The following is a 14782-nucleotide window of genomic DNA, read 5'->3' on the forward strand; positions in this document are numbered from 1 at the left end:
CTCCTTTATTTGCCTTTCCAAGAAACATCCATGAAATATCCTATTTGGCTACAACTTTCTTCAGTCTTCTAGTTATGCGTGTATAGTGATAATGTAAAAATTAATATGAATTGGGTCTTCCAGTGGTATATAACTAGATAAAAATCTCACATTTTACCAGCATCTGAGTTAATGTTTATAGATAATCTAAATACTTAGCATTCTCTGTCCCCCCTTTTTATAATCCTACTAGCATCACTATGTAAATGGAAGGAGCTACATAGGACTGAATGCAATTTTGTTTTTCTTTACTTAATAGCTATGGCCAAATAATTCATCAGCAGGTAGTCAAACAATTGATGATACAATATTCTATGCTTGGGTATGCTGTTTTGAGAAAGTCCACATGGGACTGGGGTGGGCTTGCTAGAACTCTAAATATTTCAAGTATGGAACAATCTGCCAGGTCCACTGGCAAGCTTTTAGTAACTGAAGGTCACATCATAATGTCATAATGAGGCAAGAGAGTAAGATTTTGTGGCAATTTCCTCATATCATAATTAAATTGACTGTATGCAATGAACATGTCTAGTAGGGAAGGGGGGGAAGGAGATAGCATTACCTCATATCCATCAACAAAGACAGCAACACATGGAAATGTACAAACCCTGTAAAATAACACTATTAGAAAAGTCTGATTTGAAGCAAAACAAATTTAGAAGTTTCATAAACAAATATCCTCATATAACTCAACTATTTTTTAAAAATACTTTTAAACAGAGTTGGGCAAAGATATCTAACCAATAACTTTCAAAGCTGGTTACTAATGAAGTTAGTCAGAATTCTAACAGAAAAGGAATGCAACTGCAATTGCAGATAGAGAAGTGAAAGGAATTGGAAGCCAGCTAGTCCAATTCCCTTGACAGAAAAACTGAGGACCACAAAAGTTAAATGACTAGCCCAAGGTCACACAAATTCTAAATCACTGAGGTAGGATTCAAATCTAAGTCCTTGAACTCCAAAGCAGTGTTCTTTTAATTTGTTCTTCTAAAATATCAAAGAAATTTCTAGAATCATATTACTACCAATAAATCCAGTGGTATTCGAATTGAGGTTCTTACCTTCTTTTATCGCCAAGCCTATCATTTAGGCAATTAAGAAATTTTCTACTGTCCTTAAAGATAAAGAAAATGATAGGCTTGTTATTTGTTTATCTAAAGATTTAAATTGTAAACAAAATTCTTATTGTCATCTTAGATTTAATCAAAAGTGGAAGGCACTGCCACTGAGCTTATCAACTTTTTCCTCTAGAATACAGAGAGATTTACTATCTGCAAAGTCCAAGTCCCTTGGTTCCTGCAATGTATTTCTTTGTGTCTTTGACTTTGTGTCACCAAAATACAACAATTCCCATCTTCCATTGCTTTATTCAAGTTCCCTCCTATTCTTTCCCTCCTATATTTTCCCTCCTATTCTTTTCCTATCCTTCAAAGTTAATTCAAGTCACATCCTCTTTCATCATGCATTCCAATTCAATCTGATTTAACTATACTCCAATATCCTGAAACATTTATAGAATATAGAAAGGAGGAGTCATCCAGAACAATTCTCTCATTTTACAGGTGAGGAAATTCCAGAGATGTTCAAGTGGCTTGCCCATAGTCACTCAGGTAGCAACTGTCCATAGGACATATTTTAACATACTATCTTACATTTTCTTTTTGTCTTATACACACAGGTCTCCAGTGATAATTTAAATTTCTTAAGATCTGTAACCATATAGCTTCTACTTTTTTGAGTGCCACCATTTTATGTAAGTGTTGAATATCTTCAAACTGAATTTTCTAGATAGGGTCTCTCACCGTCTCAAATTCTCTGTCCCGTATCTCTTTGAAAGCTGAAGCAATAATGTCATCTTCGAACCATCTATAGGCAAGGTCAGCTCGTGACTTTTTGCTCACCATCCTGCACAAGGCTTCAGAAAGAGCAGCTTGCAGGTCATAATCTAAAGACAAAAAGTATCAGAAGTGATTATATTTTGATTATAAAGCAAAATAATTCCACAAATAAGCACTAAATTGCCCTTGAAAATTTCCTCTTCCGAAACAATTATTGCTTCTTTAAGAGGAGTAAAATTTACTTCATTAACCTGTAGTTAGTATTTTGATATTATCTTTCAACCTACTCTACATACAGCTTCAAGGAATTTACATTTAGATTAAAGGAATATTATAGGAATCCTTAAAATGCAAAAGGATATTTAAGAACTATTTGTAAAATATATAAATTTATAAATAAAATTTTAAATTAAGTGTACAAGTGTATTAAAAGTTCCTATGTAATAGAAATACAAAGTAAGATTATCCAACATGACTTTCCACAGTAACTGAAATAATGGCTAATATTTTAATTATTTTGTATTATCAAAATAATATCTCTATTTTAACTAGACCTGAGTTTAATTCTCATACAAGTATATCAAACAGCAGCAAAGAAAAAAATACAACAGAGTATCACTAATTAATAATGCTTCTAAACATCTTACCACCTGTTTCTGGAATTGCCTTTGCAAGGCCTTTCCTAGAAAAAAAATTAATAGATACATGATACATGAGTTCATTTAAATTACAGAATAAATACTAAGAGCATATACAAACAATAGATTAAATTAGGTAAAATTTCATCTACTATTAAAAAAAGGAATTAAGGATGTTTGGGGGTTCAGTATAAAAATGGTAGGCTATTTTTAAAGGGGGGGAAGATTTCCTGGACATATATTAAATGGCTAAATGAATTAATTTTTTATCCTGATAAACAGCCAATTGAGGTACTTATAAATGAAGATAAGGTTCTATTTACTGTACTCTCTTTGTGCCCCAGTTTTCACATTGTTGAAATGATGTATTAGAGCTTTAAAGTCCTGAGTCTATGCTTCACACCTCTTATAAAAAATGGTCATTTATACTCATTGAAAGTAAATCTGCCATCTAATGGAAATTCAGTTTCACCAGGCCTTCTGATAGTTGCTTTTTGTGATACAAATACATTCTGCATTTGAATATGTATCAGTTTTCAAATCAGGACCTGACTTGTAAATTCATGAGACTGCAGTTATTAAATGAATAACTATATTATCCTAATTACATATTATATAAGTGTAATTTTATGTATACATAATTTTTCACCCTATATTATTATACATCACATATAGTTTAAACCAGTGGTTCCCAAACTTTTTTGGCCTACCTTCCCCCTTTCCAGAAAAAAAAATATTACTTAGCCCCCTGGAAATTAATTTTAAAAAATTTTAATAGCAATTAATAGGAAAGATAAATGCACCTGTGGCCATCACTGCCTCCCTGGATCGCTGCAGCACCCACTAGGGGGTGGTAGCACCCACTTTGGGAATCACTGGTTTAAATAAATACAAAGTAAAAAATCAGACACTGATGAAGTTAAAATTAAGATATCCATTTTATAAATATCATTTAAAAAGCCTTCTGGGAATTTCCAACTATAGTTCAAAAAATAAAACCATTATTTCTCAGTAATCAGTCATCTAAATAATGCTTATCTAATGAAGCTCTAAAGAAAAATACAGTGAAATAGTAAAACAACTAATGCTATTTAAATTTAAATAAGCTATCTAGTTTTTCCATATTTATGATCCTCATCTTTAAAGCACAGAAATATCTTGAATTGCTCAAAAGCATTACTTTAAACACTAAGTGCAGAACAGCCTATATCAAAGGACTACATTAAAGACTAAAAATTGGAAGAAATTATTTCGACATTTGAACATACAATTAAAATTAGTAAAATCACATTTAATCAAAACTATAAAAGTATCTTGTCAATTTTATCTTAATCTATAAGAAAGCCTCAACTATAAAATGGAGATAGTAATACTTGTACTAACTGCCTCAGTTCCTTAGAAGGAATATTCTTTATAAAAAAGTATTATATAAATCTGAGAATTTTTCTTTTTTTTTATTTTAAACCCTTAACTTCTGTGTATTGACTTATAGGTGGAAGAGTGGTAAGGGAAGGCAATGGGGGTCAAGTGACTTGCCCAGGGTCACACAGCTGGGAAGTGTCAATCTGAGAATTTCTTATCCAAAACCCAATTCAACCACTGCAAAAATCTTTATATGTTACTGATAACCAACAAGTTCCATTCCCTATTTCAATCATCCAGTTTTGCCATCTTGCCTTTTCACTCTTATTTATTTGCCAAACTCTTGTAGATTCTCTTTTCTCCACATCCCTTACATTTTTGCTTTACTATTCATGCCATACCCTAGATCAAAGCATTCATCATCTCTTGCCTAGACTATTTCAGTAGTCTCATTTTTTTTTTTAGAAAAGCTTACCTTCTGTGTTAGAACCAATATTGTGTATTGGTTCCAAGGCAGAAGAGTGGTAAGGACTAGGCAATGGGTTAAGTGGCTTGTCCAGGGTCACACAGCCAAGAAGTGTCTGAGGTCAGGTTTGAACCCAGGACCTTCCATCTGTAAGCCTGGCTCTCAATCTATGGAGCCACCTAGCCGCCCCTGCAAATAGCTTCTTGAGTCTTCCTCCAATCCCTCTTTGTGGTCCCCTGACCCCATCTAAGCCTTCACATAACTGGCAAAGGCTCCTAAAGCTACTCTACTCATGAAACCTTGAAGGCTTAGCAGCAAATTTAAACTAACAATAACTCCTCTGTCTATTAAAGCCCTTAATAACGATGTTGGCCTAATGTATCCTTTCAACCTCAGTATACATTATTCTACTTCCTACACTCTTCAAACCAATGAAATTATCTTTCCAGTTCTTACACAGGATTCTCCATCTCCTCTTCCATGGCTTTGTCCTTGGCCATCCCCCATGTGTGATAGGCAACTTTCTCTCTTTCACCTCTGAGAATCTCTCTCTTCCTTCAGGACACAGGTCAGATAGAGCACATCAAAACCTCTCAATCTCCCAACTTTCAGTACCTCCTGTCCCTAACTACCATTCATTTTGCATTTATTCCACACATAGTTTCATATTTCTGTCTATAAAACAGATATCCCTTCCATATCACAACATTCTCCAACCTGATATCACTATATCATTGGTTGGTATAAGACATCGAATGGGAAGGGTTTTTTTTGGAGGGGGGTGGTTTGAAAAGAGGCCCAAAAGATTTTATGTGGAGTTTCCAGATCACAAGGGTACCCTTAACCCCATGATTTGGAAGGGATAACTACATATACACCTATATCTATGTACATAGATAGATAGATAGATAGATAGATAGATAGATAGATAGATTCTCTCCAATACAAACTCTAGACTAGGGATGGTTTCGTTTTTTTAATCGGTATCTTCAGGGGCTAGCTAGTATAGTGCTTGGCACAATTTAGGTACTTGATGAATGCTTAATTGATATTCTTATATACTATATGGAGAGCCCAAATTATTGACCCAAGAGACCATCTCTCCTTAAGCACCTAATTTTCAAGATAAAAGTATCTCAAGACCTGACGCATATAACAAAGGATGCAATATGACATTCCAGACTGAGATTATATATAAAGCACTTGGCAAATTTTAAAGCGACATGTAGATGTTAACTATTATACCTATACTATATCATGTTTTATACTGTATTGTATTAAATCATATCTTTTGTAGCATCTCATAATTTGGCTATGAGGCTACTTACATAAGAAAGCACTTGTCATCTGATAAAGGAAATTTCTCTCTTTCTACCTGAGGCATTTTTTCCAAGATGGAGTTCAACGTCCTTAGACCCTTTAAAAAGAAGGAAAACACATACTTTGATAAAGTAGGATATGAAAAGTCAAATGTGATTTTTTTTTTCTCCCCAGATTTCGTAAGCGTTTCCAAGATTGAGAGCTAGAAACACCTGAGAGTCCAACTCCCTTACTTTACAAATAAAAAAACAGAGGATCAAAGGAGGTTAGGTGACTTGTCTAGTCACACAAACTTTAAATGTTAAATGAGATTAACTCAGGTCCTCCAACTCCTACAGCCAGTCTTTCCATCATACAATGCTTGTCACCACTTTCATCAGTCATATAGCTTACCTCCTGTCGAATCAAATAATTAATAGTCTTGTCTGCTATCAGAAGTCCTAAGTTAAATAAGAATGAGTCCAACAGCTGGATTTTTCCTACAAGCAGAATTAGAATATCGATGAGGCATTTGCAAAAAAAGGGAATGATATAACTATTCCCAAATTTAAAACATCACAAGATGGCAGGCACCTGGGCCATCCTAGGTAAAGTTGCAAAAAACTTGTTTGCCTTTGGCATTGTCTACCTCCCTCCCTTCCTATAACTGTTTCCTCTTTTTAGTGCACTGCACCCAATTCCACATACATCCCCAAGTGCTTTCATGATAAAAGTCACATGCAAAAGTGTGGCTTAATAAGTTTCTTTTCTAGAGAAATGGGTATGTTAAAAGAAGATCTTTGGAACGGGCAATGAATCTCTAATAGTTACATATCAGACACTGGTATCTAAAGAGGAGCAAGATCTAGGAGGAGGCAGGTAACTTCCAGTCTCAAATAAAATCTCACACTACATATGCAGATGAATAATTTATAAGTGTGACCTTGACATGAACATCTAAGTTCTTATTGACTCATAAATCATTGTCCTGACCTGGGCTTCATTAGGCTCATTTTTAGTTTTTTCCTGAATGATACTTATTAATTTCAGACAGGCCCTACACACTGTTAACCTTCCTTCTGTAAGAATATTCAATGTGTGTAACTCCCTCTTGCTATGTGGGAATTTATGCAATTCATATTTATAAATAAGACTATAATTCTATTACAACCAAAAGATTCTGTAGTGTAGAAACATTTAATTTTGTTTAAAAATCTCTACATTTTGAACCTCCAGACCTTCCCAGTTGCCAAAAGCAGCTTTTGGTTCTTCATAACTAAAATTATCTGACCATAAAGCATCTGTGACCTAAGAAATTCCCAACTCACCAATATCCCAGTTAGAATCTCACGTCCAGCTCCTCTAATTGTTTACATTCAGAACAGCTGTTTTCCTCTGTTACCTGTCCCGAGACACTAATTCTCCCACACCTAATATTCCCTATTCTTATCCTCTTCTGGCCACCCATTCTACCATGCCCTTTAGAGTTTCCACATCTTCACTCCTTTCATCTTAATTGATACATGACTTTAACCTACATTCACCATCTCCCTTGCATTCTTTTCTAGGATTGATCATTACTTTTCTTAAGGCCAGAAGAAGATAACATACTACCATTTCTATATTCTTGCTTTATTAACATCCCTCAACAACCTCTTCTCTTTCAAGATCTACTACATGTGATTGCATGACTGTCCAAATCCTTTTCAGTGCCACTGACTTCTAGATCATTCTTTCACTTGCCTCAATGAGTTCAAAATCTTGCTCTTTTCTACTCAAATCCTCTCTTCATTCTTAAAAAGACCAGTGGTTCTTAAACTTTTTGGTCTCAGAAAAAATTAAGAACTCTGCTCCCCCAAGAGTTTTTGTCTGTGTTGAATAATGTTTAGAATATTATACATTTTTTAAATGTTAGTTTTAATATACTTTATAAGTATTTTTTAATATTTTAGGATTTTTATTAAAATAGTTTCAACTTTGCAGACACCCCTGAAAGAGTTCTGGGGAGTCCCACTGATTTTCAACAGCAGCTGCTATTGATGATATTTTTAATTTCTCAGGCTCACAATTTAACTTCCTTTTTCAACCATTCCTTAACTCAAAGCTAGCCTATCTCAGCCATTTACTCAGTGGTCATATCTTACTGTTCAGTATCACCAAAAATTGATCCCCTTTATCAAGGCTATAAACTCAGAAATTTCCTGCCATGATCATTGCTCTTTTACCCTTCTTCACTTTTGTTATTCCCACTTTAAATTCAAGTTTATTTTATTTTCAGTTGCAAATTGTCTCTTTCCCTCTTCTAATTCTCTCCCCACTAAGACAAAAATACCCTGAAACCTATTAAAACCTATTTAAAATATGTAAAGTCAAGGTAAACAAATTCTCTCATTAGCCATGTTCAACAAATAAAAAAAGAAAAGATAATTCAATCCATACTCTTGAGTTCATCATCTCTCCATCTGAAGATGGATAAAATGTTTCATCATGAGGTCTTTGGATTAGTGGTTGGTCATTGTGTTGATCAAAGCTCCTAAGTCTTTAGAAGTCGTTTAACTTTACAATATTGGTATTGTAAAAATTGTTCTGATTCTGCTTCCTTCACTTTGTATCAATTCATACAATTCTTCTCAAGTTTTTTCTGAAATCATTCCCTTGATCATTTCTCACAGAGCAAAAGTATTCTATTAACGCCATATACTCATTCAGCTATACCCCAATTAATGGTCCCCCTCAGTTTCCAATTCTTTACTATCATGAAATGTTGTAAATAATCTTATACATATGGAACTTTTCCCTCTCTTTTATCTTTTTAAGTATGGACCTAGTAACGTTATTGCCAAGTCAAAGCCTATGCACAATTTATTTTTTAACTTTCTTTATTCTTCTTGGGTTTTGTGTTTTCTTTCACCATATGACTAATATGGAATTGTGTTTTGTATGACTACACATGTATAACCTACATAAATTATTTTCTTTCTCAATGAAGAGAAAAAAGAAAATTTGGAACTCAATGTAAAAAATGTTAGAAATTAGATATAACTGATATTTATTGATATAACATCTATATTGATAGTAAACTAGATATAACTGGAAAGAAATGAAATATTAAAGACCAAAAGAAGAAAACAAAATTACTTAAGTGATATCTTCAATAATCCCTTCCCTAAATAGAATTTCTTCATCATTAACTCTTTTATGTCATTAAGCCTGACATTTGTTAAATACTTCATCATCATCTCATAATATAATCATCAACTCTCATTTTGCAATAAGACTTCAGGTAAATGTGAGCCATTATTTTGTCATTGAGAGCAGGTACAATGTTAGTTTTTCATCTTTCTGTCCCCAGGGCCTTGCACGGTTTTATGTCCAGCAAAGACCTATTGAACTAAATCAATCCCTCATAACTTTCAGCACACTGTGGGTAAGTTAATCAATCAATCAACAAGTATTTGTTAAGGTGTCTATTATGTACTAAGCACAGTGATGGGTGCAGAAGTTCAAAGAAGGAAGGGAGCAGCATCTTATCAAAAGGAGCTTACATTCTAATGAGGATGACAACAAGCCCAATTATATAGCATAACGTGAATAAATAAAATAACAATTAAATATAAGCTAGTTTGGGAGAAAGAGCACTAGCAGTTTGGGGCAGGGAGCAGAAAGCAGGAAAGATTTCATGCAGAAGAAAGTGACCAAGCCACCTGTCAAAATGTATTAATTAGAAATCTTGAACCCTCGGACTCCATCTCCCAGAATTCTTTTTCATTACCCAGCATCCTTTTCCCTTCATCTCCAAGTTGCGTGCTTATGTTTTTTATCTATAGTTAGCTGTAACTCTGCCTCTCGTCCTTTTTCCTGTGAATGCAGCTTAGTTAGCTGCCCTTTACTTCAGTTATTATTAATAAATCTTATGAAATATAATACTTGAAGTATTTTGGATATTCATTTTAATTCTCGCACTGGAAGTTTTGGCCTCTGGGAGGCAAAAGTAAGGAGGGAATGCATTCCAAGAGGATGGATAACCAGGGCAAAAGCAAAGAGACTGAAAATAGAGAGTCCTATGAAGAAGCCAGTTTGGCTCCATCAGAGAGTATAAGGAGGGGGAGCAATATCCAATAAGGCTGGAAAGGTATGTTGGGGTCGGGTAACAATGGTTCATTTAAAGTCCTTATCTTCTGACCTAGAATTGATAGGAAGTATCAGTTTTAAGGAAGAAAAGTGTTATGGGGCAGGCAATGGGGGTTAAGTGACTTGTCCAAGGTCACACAAGTCCTCTGACTGCAGGCCTTATTCTCTATCCACCAAGTCACTAGCTGTCCTGAGCAATTGGGTTTGAAAGTATAACTTAAGAATTAATATTCCATCTTAGAGATGATTCATAAAGATCACTGTATTATTTTAATTGTCATGTCTAAAGTAAAAATTTTTAAAATTGTTATAAACTTAATAACCATGAACAAAGAAAATAATCAAATAAGGGGTTTTAAAAAACAGAATTTCTATTTCATTCTACAAGCATTGGTTGAGAATGAGAGTGACAGTCTCAAATGTGCACTTAAGTTGTGTGTAAGATAGACTTTAAAAGGAAAAGGATGAGTCAAAAAGACCATTTAAAAGCTTTTGCAATAATCTAGTAGAGATGTGAGAGTCTGAACTAAGGGAATAGAAATAATGTGACAAACAAGAGAGGTATCATAATGATAGAAATGGCTAGATTTGCATAAGTCCGGGAGAGATAATGAAGAGTGAAAAACAAGTGTTTTTGAACATGCAAGATTTAGACTTAGACTGTGACCTTGGCTCCAAGTTCAAACAAGACAACTGAAATGCTCTGCTAGCCTTTCCTCTGATCACTTTATAATTGTAGGAGCTAGTAATTTACTCACCCTTATGACTGCATTTGGAAATTACCTAATAAAAAGGGAAAAACATATGAAGAAGTTGTAGGAAACCATATAATAGCTTTATTTTTAAAATTAAACAATTAAGCTTTCATTTAAATCAGTGATTCCCAAAGTGGGCACTACTGTCCCCTGGTGAGTGCTGCAGTGATCCAGGGAGGCGGTGATGGCCACAGGTGCATTTATCTTTCCTATTAATTGCTATTAAAATTTTTTAAAAATTAATTTCCAGGGGGCTACGTAATATTTTTTCTGGAAAGGGGGCGGTAGGCCCAAAAAGTTTGGGAACCACTAATCTAAATGCAAGGTTTCTCAACCTGGACTCTATGAACTTGTTTTGATGATAACTGTAAATCAATATATTTTGATATATATATATATATACACACACACACACACATATATATATATATTTAAAGGGAATTATTGAGGGGTCCATAGGCATTCCCAGATAGCTAGTTGGTTCTAGGTCACAAAAGAGGATCAATATTGTTTAGCATTTCCTTTATATCTGACTCTGTGACCCTGTTTGGGGTTTTCTTGGCAAAGATACTGGTGTGGTTTGCCATTTCCTTCTCCAAATCATTTGACAGATAAGGCAACTGAGGCAAGCAGGATTAAATGATTTGCCATGAGTCACACAGATAGTAAGTGTCTAAGACCAGATTTGAAGGCAAAGATGAGTCTTCCTGACTCCAGGTCCAACTCTCTATCCACAGTGCACCACTTGGTTGCCCCACAAAAAGAATAAATCTACTTTATTGGACAGAAATGCAAAAAAAAAACCTGATGATAAATCTATTTCAATTCCAACTCTTTCCAGAAATTTGTCCTGTTCGATTGTTACCAATAACCATTTTGTGGAAAAGAAAAATATCTCTCAGACTTTTTCCACAATATTCTGTTCCCAAATCTAAATTGCTTATATGGAAATAATTTCCACTTTAGGTAGATGTCTCAGAATAAAGTTAGCAATACTCACAAAGTTCACATCTTCAGAGAAATCAAAGTTCTATAAAAAAATCTCCAGATTCTTGCAATTTCTAGTTAATTAAATGACATCTAGCAAATGAAATAGCTATTCCCATTCTTTGTCTTACCAAGGCAGTGTTAAAAAAGTCTTCTAAAACTTGAACCAAGGATATGGTTGTAGTTAGTCCTCCAGTGTTCAGAAATTCGATAGTTCTTTCAAACCAGGAAACCATTTAGAAATTTTAAAAATGTAGTCATGAATGATCACATCACTATTGTCTATTTAACTAAAAATAAGCTTATTTAACAGGATTTCAGTCTCACAAAACAGTATTCAAAAAAGAACTTGTTTTTAAAATCCACCTTGATATCTCATACTCAAGAAATTTCAGCCTATAGTACAATAAATTCTCTATTGGACAGACATATATACTGTTGTTCAATGATTCAGTCATGTCCAACTCTTTCTGATCCCATGGATGACAGCTATCCTTTGCATTTTCTTGCAAGGATATTGGAGTGGTTTGCCATTTCCTTCTCCAATGGATCCTTTTGTCAAGCAGTAAGAAGTCATGTGACTTGCCTAGGGTCACATAGCTAGGATGTTATCATTGAACTCAGTTCTTCCTGTCTCCGAGCCCAGTGCTTTTAACCACTCAGCTATACCTGCCTTGACATATATACGGGGTGAATAATATGTTGGCACCTATATAGGCAAGGTCATATTGGGAAAAAATATACAGCTCAAGAAAGGCAGCATGGTATGGTAGAGGACTAGCCTTGAAGTCAAGAAGACTTGGGTTCAATTCTTGCCTCTGATATAAACAGATTGTGCAACCAAAGGCAAATGACCTCTTTACCCCAAAGTGTGCTATTAAATATTTAACAAGAGGAGGAGGAGGATGTATGCACATACACTTTTAAATTTAATCTGAATTATTAACACTAAGTATAGACAGTAAATAAAGCCCTGATTCGTAGCATTTGCCACTTTCTAAGCTGTAAATACTTACACTGAAAATTTAACAATGGGTCCCATGGCTAGTATATCTCCATGTTTAATTTCTGTGACTCAAGCAACTATCTCTGAAAAGCTGTCAATCTACAACTGCGAAAGGAACTTCCATACCTGGAATTCCCTAAAATAAGAAATTATAGATTTGGAACAAAAAAAAGACCTAGGTGAAAGAATTAGGGAGAATTATAGGTGCTCAAAATAAAGAGTTATTGTTTCTCCAATGCATAAGTGAAACATGAGAATCTCAAATTTGAGAAAGTGCTGCAGGAATGAAAACATCCAGAATTATAATAAACATTCATCATTCCACAAGTCTAGCTGTAGTTGAAACCTTTTCCTGACAAAAAAGCTTTTAAAGCCATTTATTGAGACTCAACACAGGTGCCATTTTTTTTTATCTTTAAGTTCCATCTTGGAATCAATACCAAGTATTGGTTCTAAGACAGAAGAGCAATAAGGGCTAGGCAATTGTGGTTAAGTGATTTGCCCAGGGTCATACAGCTAGAAAATAACCATGGTCAGATTGGAACCCAAGACTTTTTGCCTCCAGTCGTGGTTCTCTCTCCACTGAGTCACCCACCTGCCTGGGTGTCATCTTTTCTAAACTCTCCACCTCCCCACTCAAAGCCAAGAATTCTTTCCTATTTCAAATATTCCCAGAGCAACTTGTCTGGATCTCTCCTTTGGCTCTATCACCTTTCCTTTTATCATACATATTTGATGTCTCCATTGCTCATTCCTCCTGTAAATTGTAAAATTCTTGAGAGGCATTTAAATGTTTGTTTAATTGAATTGAAGGACACATATCCAATTTTCTATACAAAGTCAATGGAAAAATGAGACTTGCTTTCAAAGATTCAACTTTCAACCAACTTTTAAAACAACCTTCAAGATTTTGTTGTGGAATCTGGCAATACTTATCAATACAAAAAAGCACTCCAAAAGTCAATAATGTTGGCTTAAGGGATAGGAGCTAAAATAGTGATGCCCACCTGTACCTTTCCTGCCCAGGGTCTCATATATGTCAGAGGCAGTACTCCAACTCAGATCTTACTGACTTCAAGGCCAGCTCTCTAGCTGTTTTGCCATTTTACTGTCTTGGTATTAGATTAACTATATAATTCAACACTCTTGTTTTCTTACATGAAATTTAGGCAATGAGCATCCTTATAACTTTCTCCTTGAAAATGATGTTGAAAGTAGTAGAAGAGATAACACGTCTTTTAACACAATACCTAAACAAATTAATTCTTCATCTAAGAAGGAGGGTTGAGGGGAGAAAAGTGATATCTAGAAATGATGTTGTGATATAAAGACAAAAGACATAAGACTGAAAAAAAAACCAACAGCCATCTCCCAACACCATGCTATTACATGTAAATAGAAAAAGAAGACACTTATCTTTGGGATCAATCCTTGTTGAATTAATAATTGCTCATCTTCTTTCCTATTCTCTGTGAAGAACCTCTGAATACAATTCAGCAGCAAGGAAACATACTGGAATTCATTCTTGTCCAACTCCTGCATTTTTATGCCACAATGAGGTTAATGGGGCTCAGATAAGATTACATGCTGGCATTCTAACTTCTAAAACTTGACTTGCCTTATTTATCAATCTGTCAAGATAGATTAATAGGAATTTGTTGTATTTTTGATGAGAGTTCTCTTTTTGCTGCAAATATTCTTTGATTTTGTCAAATCCATGACCATGAAATGCATCGATTATAAGTGATTGTAGCTAGAAAGATAAAAGTTTGAAAATCACCTTTTCAACAAAGTTCAGTAATGCAGACTTGAGTTTTATATAAAAACTGTTTTTATTAATAATTTAGAATAGAGATAATTTAAGCTAGAGATAAGGTATAAGTGAAACAATTCCAGACTTGAGGGTTTCTTTTCAGTAGTGTCACGATCAATGATTATCCTAAATGAAATGCAATTAAAAAAAAGTCTTAAGCTCCTTAGAAAAGTAAAAATTGTCAAATACAAACATACTTATTCTCCTAGAGATATTACTGACTGTTATGAAGGAGAGAAGGCTAGTTCAAAAGCAAAGTGATTATAGATATGAAAATAATGTTTAGGAAATCATATCATCATCATAACATGTGAATTGGGAATTTTTGTTCATCTTTCGCTTACACCTGGCTTTTTGGGGGGGAGGGGTCTGTGTCACTTACTTGCACACATGCCCTGGTCCTTCATTTCCTTTAAAAATCTGAATATGCCAGGGCAGCTGGGTGACT

The 14782-nt window shown here is 34.5% G+C and overlaps 1 protein-coding gene across 1 annotated transcript in view; it reads right to left on the reverse strand.

Moving 5' to 3' along the window:
* The window catches only part of SYCP2L (synaptonemal complex protein 2 like), an 83357-nt gene that overhangs the window by 57530 nt on the left and 11045 nt on the right, over positions 1 to 14782 (reverse strand). Inside the window, exons 5-14 of the mRNA XM_044683617.1 lie at positions 14140 to 14274; positions 13940 to 14057; positions 11647 to 11753; positions 10532 to 10556; positions 6057 to 6142; positions 5672 to 5760; positions 2525 to 2559; positions 1842 to 1984; positions 1101 to 1153; positions 602 to 647 (exon numbers count right to left, since the gene is read on the reverse strand). Of these exons, the coding sequence (XP_044539552.1) occupies positions 602 to 647; positions 1101 to 1153; positions 1842 to 1984; positions 2525 to 2559; positions 5672 to 5760; positions 6057 to 6142; positions 10532 to 10556; positions 11647 to 11753; positions 13940 to 14057; positions 14140 to 14274 (837 nt within the window). The remainder of the gene's footprint in view (positions 1 to 601; positions 648 to 1100; positions 1154 to 1841; positions 1985 to 2524; positions 2560 to 5671; positions 5761 to 6056; positions 6143 to 10531; positions 10557 to 11646; positions 11754 to 13939; positions 14058 to 14139; positions 14275 to 14782) is intronic.

Source organism: Gracilinanus agilis, chromosome 1 (genome assembly GCF_016433145.1).
Source record: "Gracilinanus agilis isolate LMUSP501 chromosome 1, AgileGrace, whole genome shotgun sequence".
NCBI lineage: Eukaryota > Metazoa > Chordata > Mammalia > Didelphimorphia > Didelphidae > Gracilinanus > Gracilinanus agilis.